We start from the raw sequence: 19,635 nt of genomic DNA, 5'->3' as shown, positions 1-19,635 counted from the left end.
CATGAGAAAACGTCTGTTTTCCATCTTTTAGTTTAAAACAGACTGATTCTCAGCACAGCACGAGTTTGCAATTGTCATTACAGTGTAAACTGATGGACATACATTACTATACCTGAAACAGAAATCCAAAAAATAATATTCTCTACACATTTCAGAAACTGTGGGCTGTCACATATGAGAAGACTTTCTTTTGACAGTGTGAAGTAATAAGAGGTGAATGATACAACATATGCCAGCAGGGGTCATTCATAATTCATTACATAAATAGCCAATTCATTTTGTTGAAATACCTAATACACAGAACAGTTTTGATGCTATATTGATTATTTAAGTTGCTAAAGGTGGTTTCTAAGGGTGTTGCGTTGATACACAGAACTATTGAGGGAAGCGGTCAAAGCCGTGCTTTATCGTGAATAAAACAGCTGTTGACCAATCAGAATCAAGGACTGGAACAAATTGTTTTATAGATATATAAGCTTTTGAATTGCGGAAATCTGAATCACAGGCATATGTGACCCTGGACCACAAAACCAGTCTCAAGTGTCAATGTATACATTTTTACAAGATTTATACATCATCTGAAAGCTGAATAAATAAGCTTCCCATTGATGTATGGGTTGTTAGGATCGGACAATATTTGGCCGAGATACAGCTATTTGAAAATCTGGAATCCGAGGGTGCAAAAAAAATCTAAATATTGAGAAAATCGCCTTTAAAGTTGTCCAAATTTTATTTTTAGCAATGCATATTACTAATCAAAAACGATGTTTTGATATATTTACAGTAGTAAATTTACAAAATATCTTCATGGAATATGAGCTTTACTTAATATACTAATGATTTTTGGCATAAAATAAAAATCTATAATTTTGACCCATACAGTGTATTTTTGGCTATTGCTAAAAATATACCCCAGCGACTTAAGACTGGTTTTGTGGTCCAGGGTCACATATGATCTGTAAATATTCAGATTATAAATATATAGTCTACAAAGTATAAAATTAAGGAGTGTTTAGTTTTCTTTAATGAATAAATTTAATAAATTATTCAGTGGCTCACTCATAAAGTCATAACCATATACCCTACAGAAAGGATCACTAAAGAAATCCCCATCTCTAAAGCACAGCCTGTCTGGAAAATAAGCCCTGAACAGTTGCTTCAGGTACAGGAAGTACTTGAAAATTGGAACGGTGTAGTAGGATATCAAATCGGTGCTAGTGCCTCAATGTGATGCAGAATTAAACTTCTGCGTAACAAGCAGGAGTGTGGTCATTTCATTTCTGAATTGTGTATATTTTTTATAACAACATTGGAAAGGGTGGGTAGTATTGGGTCTGTGTCGAGTCGAGTCCTTGTTGAGTTTGAGTCGGAAATGATAGTAATGTCTTTTTTATCTTAATTTTATGGGGTGCTTTATCTTTCATGTTACACAACATAGATTTGTGTGTACTACTGTACTAAAAATACATTTTGATCAGCTCTTGTTTCTTGTTGATTGCTTTATGGTGATTAATGCAGGTTGTCTGTACTTATATTATCCAAAGTGTTCTTCATTATTTTATTTGTGTAGAATAAAGACATTTAATTAGGAAATCCCTTAGTGATGATGTTGCAATTAAAAGAGTTTTCTTAGATTTAGGGGATTTGATCACCTGGGCACACATTTTAATTGTATATTTATATTTACTCATCTATTTGTTAAGATATTGTTGATTTGATCAAAACATAATGAATACAAAAACAATGAATCAAAACAGGTGCTGCAGGAATGACTCATGCTTTCGTCTTGAGCTGTTCATTATTTGTTTTACGGTCTAAATGGTCATAGCACTCACAATTCAAATGTTCTGCATTCAACACTGTAGATCATGACATACTCATAGATCATATACAAAACTATACAGGTATTCTGGGACAGGCTTTAAGATGGTTAAATCCTATCTGTCCAACCATTACTACTTTATTTTATTTACAACAGGGAATCATCTAAATTAACGCCAGTAAAGTATGGAGTGCCGCAAGGATCTGTCTTAGGCCCTCTGCTATTTTCAATATTCACGCTGCCCCTTGGTAATATTATCATACAGCATGAGATTAGTTTCCATCGTTTTGCTGATGATACTAACCTACTGCATATATTTCAACAAGACCAGATGAAACTTCTAAATGATGAAGCTAACAGTGTATTAAAGATGTAAATGATTGGATGACCAATTATTTTCCTCTATTAAGTTCGGGTAAGAGAGCGATATTACTTATTGGACAAAAAACAGTACACAGAATCTCTTAGAACATCATTTGAATCTAGAAGGTTGTACTGTTACTTCTTCCGCTATGGTCGAAAACCTTGCTGTTATATGTGAAAGTGACGTGTGGCCAAGTATGGTGTGCCATACTCGGAATCTGTGCTCTGCATTTACCCATTTAGACACACACCCAGAAGAGTGGGCAGCCATTTTTTGCTGCGGTGCCCAGGGAGCAGTTAGAGGTTTGGTGCTTTGCTTAAAGGTCTCACCTCAGTCATGGTATTGAGGGTGGAAGAGAGCGTTGGTCATTCATTGAAATTTACATAATACAGTAGGTACTTCTTTTGTACTTAATGTGTGTTAAAATGTTTGTTGGTATGGTCACCCAATATGTGCTCTTTTCAGTTGTTTTCAATCCTGAATGTTTTTTCTTATCCTTGATTTACTGTGTGTTCAGTACTGGTTCAGTTTATTTATGTATGTATGTATGTATTTATTTATTTATCTTTTTGCTGATCATTGACAGGACTGAGAGTGAAACTTATAAGCAAGAAAAGAGTAAGCAAGAAAAGTCTCACATTAAAGAGTTTGTGATTATACAGTTACGTAACATGACAATGTAAAACACTCCACTGTTATAATGGTTTTCCTTTTTTATTGTATTATATACAGTACTCCTCTCAACTCAATATAAACAATTAAGTGCAAAAACTTTGAGAACAACAGTAGCAGTATTATTTACTGATTTTACTGCTGTAATATATTTAGCTCAGAAATGTCTCACAGAGAACAAATCACGTTTCAGCTCCAGGAAAAAAAGATCAGATAAGGATCCTAGAAACAATGCATTTGAGGAACTATAGTAAAACTGGTCTGTGAGGTTAGGACAGCATTCCTGCACAAGCAAATGCTTTAAGGTTTCATGTTACATCAAACTGACCTACAGTATAAATGCTCTCTATTGTGAACAGTAATGTTGACTTTTAAGTGGTATTACCAATATTTTAGATTACTGTTTGATGTATTTTAAATGTTTAACAAATAAGACAATTTAATGCTGTCTAAATGGTCATAGCACTCACAATTTCAGAACTTTCAAATGATTCTTATTCTGAAAGAAGAAAGAGTTGAAACAAGGGTTGTGTAAAGCATTTGTTTCATGTAACAGCATAATGTGGAAGATTTTATGTTTAAGGCTTTTTTTGTTGTTGTTGTTGTTGTTGGTACATTTAATACAGCAGTTATGTGACTCAACAGGTTTATTAATGTCAGGTGTGTTTATAAAAATTATCCCTTCTACATTTAGTACAGTATAAATATTAAGATAAGATTAAGATTAAGATAATCTAAAACAAAAGCAGCAACAGGAAAGTCAAGGCTTCAAATCAAAAGGCTGTTTGACCATTTTCAAAATAGCTTTTCATCCTGGCATATAAAATGTTTAGTAGTGAAAATAAATAAGTTATTTTAATTATTTTAAATGTGTATACTATTTTTCACAGATATGTTTCCACTGCTGCTGTTATCGGGTAAGACAAATATTTTCATATAACATTTTATCATCAATTAAACTGACATTTTGTATAAGAGTATGATGTGGAATTTTTTTAGCTCTTAATATTACAGTAAATTATTTTTTATCATACAAATATTTAAATCCTTTTGGTGTTTGTTTTCTTATCGGAAAAACTCTTTAATAGGCTTTTTCACCTTCACCTTGAGTGTCCCTCATGAGTATGTCTTTGTGAATGAATCCAAGACTTGGACAGAAGCTCAGAGATACTGCAGAGAGAAATACACTGATCTGGCCACCATTGAAAATGTACAACAGACGATCGATTTAACAGACACAGTGAATGATGATTCCATTGATTTGGCCTGGATTGGACTCTATGATGATCTGAACAGTTGGAAATGGACTCTAGAGGACAGTGATTTTTTTAAGGTTGGAGAGAAAGACTTCAGGAATTGGTACAACCCAGGACCAGACAATTATGGAGGACAAAGTCTGTGTGTGTATATGAGCAATGGGTTATGGTATACATCATACTGTTTCTATTATCGTCCTTTTATCTGCTATGATGGTAAGCAGTTTTATTAATATTATGTATAGGACAATGAAAAGCAAATAATTGTATTTTATTACAGGTATGCTTAAATAACTCTCATTAAAGTTCAATAGTGTATTTAAATGTTTCAGGAAGACAGAATTCCAGTGCTAGTTATATGTTTGTTAACTATCACACAACCTGGACTGAAGCTCAGAGATACTGCAGAGAACATCACACAGACCTTGTCAGTATCACGAATGAGAGTGAAAACCAGAAGATCCAGTACCTATTACATAAATATTATTATTATACATTTTGGATTGGACTGTACAGAACCAGATCTTGGTCAGATCGGAGCAACTCTTCATACAGCAACTGGATGACAGGACAGCCAGATAATGCAGGATCCTGCACTGTAGTCTCATTCAGTGACTCTGGGAAATGGACAGATGAAAACTGCGATTATAGATTTCCTTTCATCTGCTACAGTGGTGAGTGGATGTCTATGTAGTGGCCAGGACTATCAATAATTTTTAAATGCTAACATTTTACACTTTCTTCACAGTGTCATCTTTGACATTATCCCGTCAGTATCACTTTGTGTCTGAGAATAAGACCTGGACTGAGGCTCAGAGATACTGCAGACAGAATTATACCAATCTGGCCACCATTGATAACATGGAGGAAATGAACAGACTGATTAACACAGTTAATGGGAGTTACAATGGTTCAGCCTGGATTGGACTGTATGATGATGTGAACAGCTGGAGATGGTCACTGGAAGACAATGATTTCTATCAGGAAGGAGAGAGAGATTTCAGAAACTGGTATCATGAACCGGACAACCATGGTGGGAAGCAGCTGTGTGTTTACATGAATTATGATGGGAAATGGCATGATATCTCATGTGACAACATGCTGCCATTCGTTTGCTATGGTGGTAAGGACATTTTCGGTTGCACTTTATTTTACTTTACATGCACTTACATGTACTTACAGTATATCTAACTAAGAAAGTACGGTAGTATAAGGTAATTACATGGGGTAGGGTTAGGTTTAGGGGTAGGTTCAGGGTTAGTACCTAGTTATTACCTAGTTATTGTAATTACTATAATAAGTAGATAGTATGTATATGAGTAACAGGACTAAAATAAAGTGCTACCAACATTTCATTATTTATTTATTTTTCATGATTTTTTCTGTGCATAGATAATTTGTTGTATATTTCATATCTCAGAAAGAGGGAATGCAACACATAATTACACAAGAATCAATGATGGGAAATCCTGGTCAGAGGCTCGTAGATACTGCAGAGATCATTACACAGATCTCGTCAATGTGAGAAATCAGACTGAGAACCAGAGGATCCTTGAGACAGCAGGTGGAGGAGTCTGGATCGGACTGTACAGAAACAGAATTTGGTCAAATGGTCAGATTACCAAATATGAAGATTGGAGACCAGCCATTCCCCATTCACAACAACAACCAGATAATGGCTTATATGATTACGGTCAGTGGGGTTTTCAGCACTGTACTGCTGTATCATTCAGCCATTCAGGTCAATGGACTGATGACAACTGCTTCTCCAGCATGTCTTTCATCTGCTACAAGAGTGAGTTAATTTGCTTTCTTTTTATCTCTCAAACTTTTTTCACAGACAAAAAAATTATAAATAATAGACATTAGAGAAAGTGGTATTTACTGAGCCCCGCACATGACATGCAGGAAAAAAATTGTAGGCTAAATCGTGTGCACGATTTACTATTTTGTTCCCTCGATTTATAAATTGTGAACACGGTTTACTAATTCATTCCCTCGATTTGCTAAATCGTGCACGTCTTTCTTCGCACGTTTTAGTACATCGAGGAACGAATTAGTAAATCGTGCGCACGATTTTATTAGATTTTTTTCTTGCATGTCATGTGCAGGGCTCCGTGGGTATTAGAAGTCAATGTATGATTTTTACTCAGAATATATTATTTTTTAATAAATATAAAAAATATATACAATAAACACACATGCACACACAGCTGATCTGCAGAAGAATCAAATGTATTTCTCTGTTATATATGTGAAACTTACAGAAACCTGCACACAATCTTCATGCACCCGTCAGTACCATTTTGTGTCTGAGAATAAGACCTGGACTGAAGCTCAGAGATACTGCAGACAGAATTACACTGATCTGGCCACTGTTGAGAACATGGGGGAAATGAACAGACTCTTTAAAACAGTGCGCAGGACTTACGGTAAAGCTTGGATTGGTCTGTATGATGATATGAACAGCTGGAGATGGTCTCTGGATAATACAGCATTAGAGGGAGGTTTTAAAAGCTGGTATGTTCAGCAACAAGTGAATTCAGGTGGACAGAGTCTGTGTGTGTACATGTCAAATAATCGAGGAATATGGAGTGAAACATATTGCTACAATAAATTTCCATTTGTTTGCTATGATGGTGAGAATCTTTTCAGATTTTTTTAGTTTTTAGAACAATGTATTTACAATACCAAGATATATCACATAAACATGTATATTCCCCACAGGAAGAGTGAATGCTACTGCAAGTTATGTGTATGTTTCTCAATACAACAACTGGACTGAAGCTCAGAGTTACTGCAGAGAACATCACACAGACCTCGTCAGTATCAGGAATGAGATTGAAAACTACAGGGTTCAGTCATTAATTGCATATTATTCAGTTGCTTGGATTGGACTGTACAGAACCAGATCTTGGTCCGATCAGAGCAACTCTTCATTCAGTAACTGGAGGACAGGACAGCCAGATAATGCTGGAAACAGTGAATACTGCACTGCAGCGTCATTCAGTGACTCTGGAAGCTGGACAGATGAAAACTGCAACATTGCATTACCTTTCATTTGCTACAACGGTGAGTAGTTCTTTCAGACCCCAACAGAGTCTCACCACAATCATACAGCATACTCTCAGCTGACTGTGATATTATGTGCGCCTCTGTTAAGAAAAACGTGAGATTGACTTTGTTTTAGAAGTCATAGGTTTACCACTCTGTATATTAAAAAAAAACAATAGCTTAAATGTTTAAGTGTCAACACTATTTGGCAGTTAAAGACCTTACGTGCCAGAAAAACAAGCATGTAGCCATCTTTAGAATTTTGTCTTTTAATTTCCATTTTTGAGGTAGCTCTATACCAGTGATCCTCAAATCTGGCTCGCGTGATCCACTTTCCTGCAGAGTTTAGCTCCAACCCTGATCAAACCTGTGATTTTCTAATGATCCCAAAGACATCGATTAGCATACTCAGGTGTGTTTGATTAGGGTTATAGCTAAACTCGTCAGGAAAGTGGATCTCGCGAGCCAGATTTGAATATCCCTGCTCTATAGCATCGCTGTTGAAGAGTAATTAGCTGGTGAAGTGGATTTACTAATTGTAGAGTTAACTAAAGTAATCATGTGCATTGTAATGTTCAAAGCAGATGTCATAACAAATGTCAGTAGATTGGAAAGTTTTTTTTAAATGAGCGGTTCATTCAGTAATTCATATGACCTTGTATTCACGCTGTGAAAATACAATCCAGAAGACAATGAGCGCAGTGCTAAAAAGGGTCGGAGCTACATAAGGTTTATAACAGACAGACTCAAATGTTGTGTCTTTAATTCAAGCAAGACATTTTGCTAATGAAAATCACAAAGATGGGAAAGAAAAACATATGGTCAATGTTATTTAGAAATTAAGTCATTTAACATTGATACATTCTTGTGCTTGATTTTACACAGCGCTGCTACATATGATTTGTCTCACTTAATATAACTGGTTAATGAGTAAAAACATAAATATGCCACAGATGCTGTTGATAGACTTGAACATGTACTGAACTTTTATCGTCACCCATTTTTTTCCCCCACGTTGACCGCATTAGCATCATCCCGTCAGTATCATTTTGTGAATGAGTCTAAGAGCTGGACTGAAGCTCAGAGATACTGCAGACAGAATTACACTGATCTGGTCACCATTGATAACATGGAGGAAATGAACAGACTGATTAACACAGTTAATGGGAGTTACAATGGTTCAGCCTGGATTGGACTGTATGATGATGTGAACAGCTGGAGATGGTCACTGGAAGACAATGATTTCTATCAGGAAGGAGAGAGAGATTTCAGGAAGTGGTATCATGAACCGAACAACAGAGCAAATGAACTCTGTGTTTACATGGATCGTAATGGAAACTGGTTTGATTATTCATGTGACAACTACTACTCATTTGTTTGCTACGATGGTAAGACATCACAAGTACATTTTTTTTTTTTTTTTTTTATGAGGTCAACGATCCTAAATTGTTCAGTAATTGTCTTCAACATTTAAACCCCAAATTCTTGGGAGAAAATGGAAACATTTTTCATTCTTTGATTTATTAGTAATGTTTTCAAAATTTATTTTATTATACAGCTATAAATTTGATAGGAAAATAAATTAATTGATTTACATCATTGATTAAAAAAATTGTGTTTTTATCTTAGGTGAAGTAAATTCCTCTCAGAAATATGTTCTGGTAACTGAGGGGAGGACCTGGTCTGGAGCTCAGAGCTACTGCAGAGAGAAATACACAGACTTGGCCAGTGTGAGGAATGAGACAGAGCGGCAACAGATACTGAATGTTACACATTATTATTATTATTATAGTTATGGGTATTATTATGGGTATAATGTATGGATTGGTCTGCACAGAAACAGACTGTGGTCAGATCAGAGCAACTCTTCATTCACATATTGGCTGCCATACGCTGAATGGGCTGATGCACAACCAGATAATGGTGCGTATGTCCGAGCACTGTATGGAGCTCAACACTGCACAGCTGTGACTTTAAAGAACTTTGGCCAGTGGACAGATGAGAGCTGCTTTGACAGTTTGCCTTTCTTCTGTTACAGTGGTGAGCAAATATACTGTACCTACAGTACTGTAATGGAAAAAAAAGTATAAACACCAGGGGAAAACACACAAGGACATTCATTGCAATAAATTATTGATCTGTTAATATGAATGCCATTGTTATTTATGTAACTAAGTAACATTTATATTAATGCTAGCTCTGTCTTCTGTTTGCTTTCTGGTGGACATGATGACCATCATATTGACCCATCAATTCAGATAAGTATGGTATGTTCATCTGGATATTTGATGTTTACTGTTGTTTTCAGTCAAGTGTTTTTATATCAACATCACCAGATGTTCATATGTGTTTATGCACTACTGACCAGTATTGTTTGTTTGCTTGTTATCAGTGACTGGACTGAGAGTGAAAATTACAAGTCTGGAGAATCTGTCAGAGTCTCAGATTGAAGAGCTGGTTATTATACAGGTAAGAAACAAGTCAACATAAAGCACTCATTAATGGTCTTTTTGTTTGTTCTACTACAATAATACACACGCAAATGTAAAATAAATCACTTTAAGAACAACAGCAGCAATATCATTAACAGATCAATATCAATAGATCAATAGACAGAAAATATCTCACAGAGAACAATTCACATTTCAGCTCCAGGAAGAACTCATCAGACAAGGACTTCCCAGCAACTTCACCATGCATTTAAGAAACTATCGTAAAACAAGTCCATGAGAGACAAAGGAGCATTCCAGGACATTAAAAATGATTTGGGATTCATGTTTTATCAAACTTATTGAACATCTGCATTTTGCATGTTCTTGCTACTGATAACTGAAATTCTACACTGTAAATGATATTACCATCACAATGATCACATTATAAGACATTGTCATTGCAGACATTTCACCTAATTTTTTTCTAAGTATTGAATTACACTTTGTGTCATCACATCGTAGCTGCAGTAAACTGATTAACTCTTAGTTATCAGCTCTTACAGTTAAAAGGGTTTTCTTAATTTACAGTTGGTTTATTTTTTTATTTGTATTTTTTCTGCAATGATTTGTAAATTCAGCCCAATACATTGGGATAGGCTCCAGTATATCCGTGATTCGACAGGACAAGTGATTCACAGAATGGACGGATGGATGATTTGTTGATCTGTTCATAAATTTATATGGTAATCCAAACATAATGATAAATCAACATTTTGGCACTTGAGGAATACAACTGTATTTGTCTACAGTACAATGGAATGTTTCAGTACAACAACATACAGTGGAACAACCAGATGAAGACAGACCTCTGACATGACTTACAGATCATATGACACATATTCACAATAAATGGGTCTGGAGGAAGTGTTACTGTACATGTGGGTGGCAGGAATAATATGCACTGTAAACAATAAATAGTTGAAAAAAATAAAAAAAATTAAGGCAACCTGATGCAGTATGACTTTTGAGTTCTCTCAACAATAGTTTTTTAGTTCTTGTCAGTAAAGATACTTTGTTTAGCCAACATAAATTTGTTTGTTCATGCAATGCTGATTGTCTAACAGAAAAACTCTTGTCACAGTAACTGAAACAACAATTACTATCATTGAGGTAATTTATATTTTTCTGTTTTCTGGAAAAGCCTTAACATTTCAACAATATGAAATTCTTTGTTCAGATAACTGACTAGTTGGGACAACACTTGGGGTAATTTTATTGGTCTGACAAGGGTTTTTATGTAGTTTCAAGAAAATAGCATTTTTTAGTATTTGAGACTCAAAACTGGAAAATATGCAGCTGCATTTTTTACAGTGTGCCTCAGTCATGAGTTTCCTTTAGTTTTTTAGAAATGTTGCACATCTGTTTCATGGACTATGTTGTTATGTAAATGTACTTATTTTAATCAATAATCAATTCTTTCTTTAGTTCTGAACCTATAAAGAGCACTGGTGTTGACCAACGAACAGTTTAGTTAAAAAAAAAATAAATAAAAAAAATTACAAACATCTAAACACCCTGTCATGTATTCAATCAGGATAATTCTGTGATTAACACAGTGATTTACAATGGAGCGCAAGATAATATCTTGTGTGTGTGTGTGTGTAAAGGGATATGGTATACAACAAGCTTTTCCTTTTATTTTACATTTTAAGTCAATGTAATTTGTATCTACTGTGAACACATTTGGTATTTAAGTATTTTCAATATTGTAGCAAATTAGCTCAAAAAGGTCAATTAGTACTGTACTAATGCATTAAGCACAGAATCAAACTTGAGTGAATGTACAACATTTATTTAACTAAACTAGGAACCATAGCTGTGGAAACATATTTTATCTGGGTGCTGGGGGCGGGGCTTGATGTTGCAGGGTGGGGCCGTGGTCAGGGATTTTTGACAAAATTCTAATATTAAACAGCCTAAACTCTTAGACATGAACATATAAATGAATAAAGACAGAGTTATATGAGAAAGAATATACACCGTGTGCATAAATATTAAGCACACTGATTTTCTGGTGATATTTTTTTTCCAAGCACATTTTACCAGTTCCAAACCACATCAATCTTAATAACTACTATTAATTTTGTATTTAATCATTTATGAGTGATATATAATTGTCCTTATATTCAGGTGTGCAGAATTATTAGGCATGTTTTCTTTTACTGATAAAATGAGCCAAAAAAGAGGTTTAACTCAGACTGAAATGTCAAAAATGATTAAATCCACATGAGAAATATTCAAAGCTAATGCAATACAGAAATTGCAAAGTTAAGACATGACCATTGGACAGCAAAATGCTAACTGGGTCAGCGGGGTCAGAAAAGAGGTGGAGAAAAAAAGACACACGTTAACTGCAAAAGAATTAAGAGTTAATGTGAAGAATTAGGTGTAAAACCACCAGGAAACATTTAGTCTCCAGCGTCACCATTTTCCAGAACTGCAACCTTCCTGGAGTCTCCAGAATTACAATGTGTCAGGTTCTCAGAGACTTTGCTTGGGTAAAACAAATCCTAAAAAATGACCCTCACTTAAGAATAACATGCTGAAGTATTGTGAAATATATTAAGACAAATTTTTATAGGCTTTATCTACAGATAAGTTTTGAGTGACTCTTGAAGGACCAGCACCACATCCTCTTGTACCACTGTTTGAAGAATTTATCTTCCAGAATCTGGCGGTGCGTTTTAAGAGCTCATTTTTAGTCCTCCCCATATCCTGAAAAGTCTGTCTTACAGAATTGACTAAAAATGAGCTCCTCAAGCTTACTGCCAGATTCTTGAAGATAAGATTCTTTTCTACCATTTTCAATCCTAAATTGCTGTTTCTTTAACATATCGCTGATTTATTATGTTCAGTACTGACAAGTTTTTTATTTTTAACTGATCATTGACAGGACTGAGATTGAAATTTACAAGCATGTAAAATGTTAATCTAAAACACACAAATGTTATTATTTTTATTCTTGTTAAAATAATACTGTCATTTTATAATTTTTTATTGTTTTATACATAGTATCCCTCCCAACCCAATATAAATAAGTCACTTTGAGAACAACAACAACAATATTATTTACAGAGCTTGTCATAATGTATTTAGCTCAGAAATAACTCAAATAGAACAAATCACATGTTTCAGCTCCAGGGAGACGTTATCAGATGAAGACTTTAAAGCAGTTTTGCAATGCATTTGACAAACTATCGTAAAACTGGTCTGTGAGAGGTTAGGACAGCATTCCTGCACATTTGCAAATAATTTTAGGTTTCATGTTTCACTGAAATTCTGCAGTTTGTGTGTTCTCTATGCAGAACTTCAAGTGATATTTTATATTATTATTTTATATATTTAAATATATATATATATATATATATATATACATATATATATATATATGTATATGTATGTGTGTATATATATATATATATATATATATACACACACACACACACACACATATATATATATATATTTAAATATATAAAATAATAATATAAAATATCACTTATATATATATATATATATATATATATATATATACATATATATATATACATATATGGACGGTTTTCACAGAGTACATTTAACTCAGCAGCTGTGTGACCCAACTGGTTTCGTGATGTCTGGTGTGTTTAGAAAAAAGGTCCCTCCCATATTTCGAAAACACTATAAATATTAAGACAGGCAGGTAATCTAAAACAAAAGCAGCAAGAGAAAATACAAGGCTCCAAATCAAAAAGTAAACTTTTAAATGGAGTTTTATCCTGTCATATAAAATGTTAAAGGAATAAATAGTGAATCAAATTATTGGATTTATGTTGCATGTGCATACTATTTTCCACAGCTATGTTTCCATTGCTTCTGTTATCAGGTAAGACAAATATTTCCATAAAATATTTTATCAGCAGTTAAACTGACATTTTGTATAAAAGTATGATGTGGAATTTGACTGGCTACTGATATTACAGTAATTTATTATTATTATTATTATTATTATTATCATTTAGAGAATACAGTTATTAAAATAGACCCATTTGGTGCTTGCTTTCTGACTGAAAAATGAAACTTGTCTTTAATAGGTTTTTTCATCTTCACCTTGAGTGTCCCTCATGAATATGTTTTTGTGAATGAGCCCAAGACTTGGACAGAAGCTCAGAGATACTGTAGAGAGAAATACACTGATCTGGCCACCATTGAAAATGAACAACAAACGGTTCAGTTGACAGACACAGTGAATGATGATTCCATTGATTTGGCCTGGATTGGACTCTATGATGATCTGAACAGTTGGAAATGGACTCTAGAGGACAGTGATTTCTTCAAGGTGGGAGAGAAAGACTTCAGGAATTGGTACAACCCAGGACCAGACAATTCTGGAGGACAAAGTCTCTGTGTGTATATAATCAATGGGTTATGGTATACATCATACTGTTCCTATGTACGCTCTTTTATCTGCTATGATGGTAGGCAATTTCATTAATAATAATAATAATAATAATAATTACATTTTATTATATCTCTCATGAATGCCCAATACTATATTTAAATGTTTCAGGAAGCCAGAATGCCAGTGATCGTTATGTTTGGGTTGACCAATACAAAACCTGGACTGAAGCTCAGAGATACTGCAGAGAACATCACACAGACCTCGTCAGTATCAGAAATGAGACTGAAAACCAGAAAATCCAGGATCTATTTCAGAATTATAATGCTTGGATTGGACTGTACAGAACCAGATCTTGGTCAGATCAGAGCAACTCTTCATTCAGTAACTGGAGGACAGGACAGCCAGATAATGCTGGAAACAGTGAATACTGCACTGCAGCGTCATTCAGTGACTCTGGAAGCTGGACAGATGAAAACTGCAACACTGCATTACCTTTCATTTGCTACAGTGGTGAGTATTTCTATGTAGTAACCAGAACTGTCAACAATTTTAGAAGATAAAATTTGACACTTTCTTCACAGTGTCATCTTTGACATCATCCCGTCAGTATCACTTTGTGAATGAGTCTAAGACCTGGACTGAAGCTCAGAGACACTGCAGACAGAATTACACTGATCTGGCCACCATTGATAACATGGAGGAAATGAACAGACTGATTAACACAGTTAATGGGAGTTACAATGGTTCAGCCTGGATTGGACTGTATGATGATGTGAACAGCTGGAGATGGTCACTGGAAGACAATGATTTCTATCAGGAAGGAGAGAGAGATTTCAGAAACTTTTATCATGAACCAGACAACAATGGGGGGAACGAACTGTGTGTTTACATGAATTATGACGGAAACTGGTTTGATTTGCCATGTGACAACATACTGCAATTCATTTGCTATGATGGTAAAGACAATTTGTTTATGAGATGTGTTACTCATTTTTAGTGAGTATTTTTGTGCATATATATTTTAATATTTTACATTTCAGGTAGGGTGAATGTCACACAAAGTTACACAAGAATCAATGATGGGAAATCCTGGTCAGAGGCTCGTAGATACTGCAGAGATCATTACACAGATCTCGTCAATGTGAGAAATCAGACTGAGAACCAGAGGATCCTTGAGACAGCAGGTGGAGGAGTCTGGATCGGACTGTACAGAAACAGAATTTGGTCAAACAGTCAGATTACCAAATATGAAGATTGGAGACCAGCCATTCCCTACTCAGCACGACAACCAGATAATGGTGAATATGTTTTTAGCCAGTGGGGTATTGAGCTCTGTACTGCTGTATCATTCAGTCATTCAGGCCGATGGACTGATGAGAACTGCTTATCCAGCATGCCTTTCATCTGCTTTTACAGTGAGTTTACTTTTGCTCACTTTTTATCACTTAAAATTTTTGCACAGGGAAAAATTTTATAGACATTACAAAAAGGGGTTTTAGAAGTCAATGTGTATATTTGCTCAGAATATTGTATTTTAATGTACAGAGAAGAATCAAATGTATTTCTCTGTTTGAAAACTTACAGGAACCTGCACACAATATTCATGTAACCATCAGTATTACTTTGTGTTTGAATCTAAGTCCTGGACTGAAGCTCAGAGATACTGCAGACAGAATTACACTGATCTGGCCACAATTGATAACATGGAGGAAATGAACAGGCTCATTAAAACAGTGCGCAGGACTTACGGCAAAGCTTGGATTGGTTTGTATGACGATATGAACAGCTGGAGATGGTCACTGGATAATACAGCATTAGAGGGAGGTTTTAAAAGCTGGAATGTCCTGCAACCAGTAAACTCATATGGACAGAGTCTGTGTGTGTACATGTCATATAATCGAGGAAGATGGAGTGAAGACTTTTGCTCGCAAACACGTCCCTTTGTTTGCTATGATGGTGAGAACTGCTGTTAAGTTTTTGAAACAGTATATTTACGATACCAATGTATATTACTTCTACATATATGTTCCCCACAGGAAGCGCGAATGCTAGTACAAGTTATGTGTATGTTTACCAGCCTAAAACCTGGACTGAAGCTCAGAGTTACTGCAGAGAACATCACACAGACCTCATCAGTATCAGGAATGAGACTGAAAACTACAGGGTTCAGTCATTAATATTTGATTATTACACTGTTTGGATTGGACTGTACAGAACCAGATCTTGGTCCGATCAGAGCAACTCTTCATTCAGTAACTGGAGGACAGGACAGCCAGATAATGCTGGAAACAGTGAATACTGCACTGCAGCGTCATTTAGTGACTCTGGAAGCTGGACAGATGAAAACTGCAACATTGCATTACCTTTCATTTGCTACAGTGGTGAGTACTTCTTCAGACCCCAATAGAGTCTCGCCACAAATATACAGTAGATTCTCTGCTGACTGTGATATTATGTACCTCTGTTATACTTAAGGATGATTTTGTTTTAGAAGACATAGGTTTGTTACTTTCACTACCGTATGTTAAAAAAAGAGAATGTTGAATCTGTAATGTGAATGTTTAAACCACTATTTGATAGTTATAACAGACACAGCTACTGTTTCATTAATTCAAGACATTTTGTTGATGGAAATCACAAAGATGAAAAAGAAATACAGTGGTGTGAAAAAGTGTTGGCCCCCTTCCTGATTTTTAATTTTTTTGCATGCTTGTCACACTTTAATGTTTCAGATCATCAAACAAATTTAAATACTAATCAAAGATAACACAGGCAAACACAACATGAAGTTTTTGATTATGAAGGGAAAACAAAATTCAAACCCACATGGCCCTGTGTGAAAAAGTGCTTGCCCCCTAAACCTAATAACTGGTTGTGCCACCCTTTGCAGCAACAACTGCAATCAAGCATTTGCGATAACTGGCAATCTTTCACATCGCTGTGGAGGAATTTTGGCCCACTCTTCTTTGCAGAATTGTTTTAATTCAGCCAATGGAATCATTGTCCTGCTGCATAACCCAAGTGTACTTGAGCTTGAGGTCACAAACTAATGGCCAGACATTCTCCTTCAGGATTTTCTGATAGAGTGCAGAATTCATGGTTCCATCAATTATGGCAAGTCATCCAGGTTCTGAAGCTGTAAAGCAGCCTCAGACCATCACACTACCACCAGTATGTTTGACTGTTGGTATGATGTTCTTTTTATGAAATGCTGTGTTGGTTTTACGCCAGATGTAACGGGACACATGCCTTCCAAAAAGTTCAACTTTTGTCGCATCAGTCCACAGAATATTTGCCCAAAAGTCTTGGGGATAATCAAGATATTTTTTGGCAAATCTGAGACGAGCCTTTGTGTTCTTTTTGGTCAGCAATGGCTTTTGCTTTGGAACTCTCCCATGGATGCTGTTTTTGCCCAGTCTCTTTCTTAGTGTTGAATCATGAACACTGACCTTAATTGAGGCAAGTGAGGCCTGCAGTTCTTTAGATGTTGTTCTGGGTTCTTTTATGACCTCCTGAATGAGTCGTCTTTGTGCTCTTGGAGTAATTTTGGTAGGCCGGCCACTCCTGGGAAGGTTCACCACTGTTACAAGTTTTCTCTATTTGTGGATAATGGCTCTGACCATGGTTTGCTGGAGTCCCAAAGCCTTAGAAATGGCTTTATAACCCTTTCCAGACTGATACATGTAAACTGTTTTGTTTCTCATCTGTTTATGAATTTCTTAAGATCACGGAATGATGTGTTGCTCTTTAAACATGCTTCACTTTGTCAGACAGGTTCTGTTTAAGTGATTTCTTGATTCAACAGGTCTGGCAGTAATCAGGCCTGGGTTTGGCTAGTGAAATTTAACTCAGTTTTCTAAAATAATGTGGTTAATCACAGTTCTTTTATGATTTAATAGGAGGGGGCAATTAATTTTTCACGTAGGGCCAGGTAGGTTTGGACAGCTTTTTTCCCTTAATAAATGAAATCATCATTTAAAAACTGCATTTTGTATTTACTTGCATTATCTTTGTGTAATATTAAAATTTGTTTGATGATCTGAATCTTTTAAGTGTGACAAATATGCAAAAAAAAGGGGGCCAACACTTTTTCACACCACTGTATAAATGACTAGTGATTTAGAAATGACATTATTCAACATTGCCACATTATAGTGTACACAGCACTGCTACAGATGATTTGTCTCATACTTAATGTAACTGGTTAATAAGTAAGATTAAGTATGCCACATATGCCGCCCATAGAGTTTAACTTGTGTTGAACTCCTTGAACACCTTGACAGCTTTTGCATCATCCCGTCAGTATCACTTTGTGAATGAGTCTAAGAGCTGGACTGAAGCTCAGAGATACTGCAGACAGAATTACACTGATCTGGTCACCATTGATAACATGGAGGAAATGAACAGACTGATTAACACAGTTAATGGGAGTTACAATGGTTCAGCCTGGATTGGACTGTATGATGATGTGAACAGCTGGAGATGGTCACTGGAAGACAATGATTTCTATCAGGAAGGAGAGAGGGATTTCAGGAACTGGTATCATGAACCGAACAACATTGATGGGAATGAACTGTGTGTTTTCATGGATTCTAATGGAAACTGGCTTGATTCTTCATGTGAATCTTATTTCATATTTGTTTGCTACGATGGTAAGACATTGCAAGTATTTTTTTTTTCTTCTCATGAAGTCAAAGTTCCTAAATTGTCTTCCACAACCACAAGCACTTCCACAACCAAAAAACATTATTTTTCATTCTGTGATTTAGTAAAGTTTTTTCTGTTTTCATAAAATGATTTAAAAAAAAAAAAAAAAAATTTTTTTATTTATTATACAGCTGTACATTTGATAGACAAATAAACTGAATTATGTTTTTTTTTTTTTCTTAGGTAGAGCAAATTCCCCTCAGAAGTATGTTTTGGTGTATTATTATACGACCTGGACTGGAGCTCAGAGCTACTGCAGAGAGCAATACACAGACCTAGCCAGTGTGAGGAATGAGACAGAGCGTCAACAGATACTGGATATAACACGTTATTATAGTTATTATGTATGGATTGGTCTGTACAGAAACAGACTGTGGTCAGATCAGAGCAGCTCTTCATTCACATATTGGCTTCCATTAACCCAAGGTGTTGCTGCAGAACCAGATAATGGTGCAAATGTCCCAGGACAGCAGGGATCTCAACACTGCACAGCTGTGTCTTTGCAATATTTTGGCCAGTGGACAGATGAGAGCTGCTTGGCCAGTTTGCCTTTCTTCTGTTACAGTGGTGAGAAAATATACCTTCTATAATTAAATAAAAAAAAATAAACACCGGGGTGCATTGTGTGCATTGTGTAACTCAGTAACTTTTATACTAATGCTAGCTCTGTCTTCTATTTGCTTTCTGGTGGACATGATGAACATCATATTGACCCATCAATTCAGATAAGTATGGTATGTTTGTTAAGATAGTTGCTCTCTTTCAGCTGCTTTCAGGCCAAAATGTGTTTTTACACATACAGTACATTGACATCACCAGATTGATTGACTGATTGATTGATGGGTTGTATTTTGCACTAACTACTAATTTCTATATCTTTTTTGTAT

At 35.5% G+C, this 19,635-nt stretch overlaps 2 protein-coding genes across 4 annotated transcripts; both read left to right on the top strand.

Annotated features, from left to right (window-relative positions):
• The first annotated feature begins 2,024 nt into the window (after positions 1–2,024).
• Positions 2,025–11,016, top strand: LOC131528985 (C-type mannose receptor 2-like). Of its 3 annotated transcripts, XR_009267967.1 has the most exons (12): positions 2,025–2,577; positions 3,749–3,775; positions 3,947–4,330; positions 4,447–4,788; positions 4,863–5,237; positions 5,535–5,909; positions 6,382–6,753; positions 6,842–7,186; positions 8,197–8,556; positions 8,798–9,435; positions 9,561–9,637; positions 9,818–11,016. XR_009267967.1 is itself a non-coding variant. In XM_058758477.1 (11 exons), exons 2-11 carry the CDS (start codon positions 3,751–3,753, stop codon positions 9,063–9,065), a joined length of 2,739 nt encoding a protein of 912 aa, XP_058614460.1. In that variant the 5' UTR covers positions 2,025–2,577; positions 3,749–3,750; the 3' UTR covers positions 9,066–9,193. The 3 variants fall into 3 exon arrangements, 2 of the variants coding, with proteins under 2 accessions (XP_058614460.1, XP_058614459.1); XM_058758477.1 differs by lacking the exons at positions 9,561–9,637; positions 9,818–11,016 and having other exon boundaries at positions 8,798–8,898; positions 9,006–9,193; XM_058758476.1 differs by lacking the exons at positions 9,561–9,637; positions 9,818–11,016 and having other exon boundaries at positions 8,798–9,515.
• A 2,437-nt stretch (positions 11,017–13,453) lies between these two features.
• On the top strand, positions 13,454–19,338 carry LOC131528358 (macrophage mannose receptor 1-like). Its single transcript, XM_058757452.1, has 9 exons — positions 13,454–13,525; positions 13,734–14,117; positions 14,210–14,551; positions 14,623–14,997; positions 15,082–15,456; positions 15,626–15,997; positions 16,078–16,422; positions 18,325–18,693; positions 18,932–19,338. Exons 1-9 carry the CDS (start codon positions 13,477–13,479, stop codon positions 19,336–19,338), a joined length of 3,018 nt encoding a protein of 1,005 aa, XP_058613435.1. The 5' UTR covers positions 13,454–13,476.
• The last annotated feature ends 297 nt before the right edge of the window (positions 19,339–19,635 follow it).

Source organism: Onychostoma macrolepis, chromosome 21 (genome assembly GCF_012432095.1).
Source record: "Onychostoma macrolepis isolate SWU-2019 chromosome 21, ASM1243209v1, whole genome shotgun sequence".
Taxonomy (NCBI): domain Eukaryota; kingdom Metazoa; phylum Chordata; class Actinopteri; order Cypriniformes; family Cyprinidae; genus Onychostoma; species Onychostoma macrolepis.
This window is presented reverse-complemented; position numbering and strand designations above follow the sequence as displayed.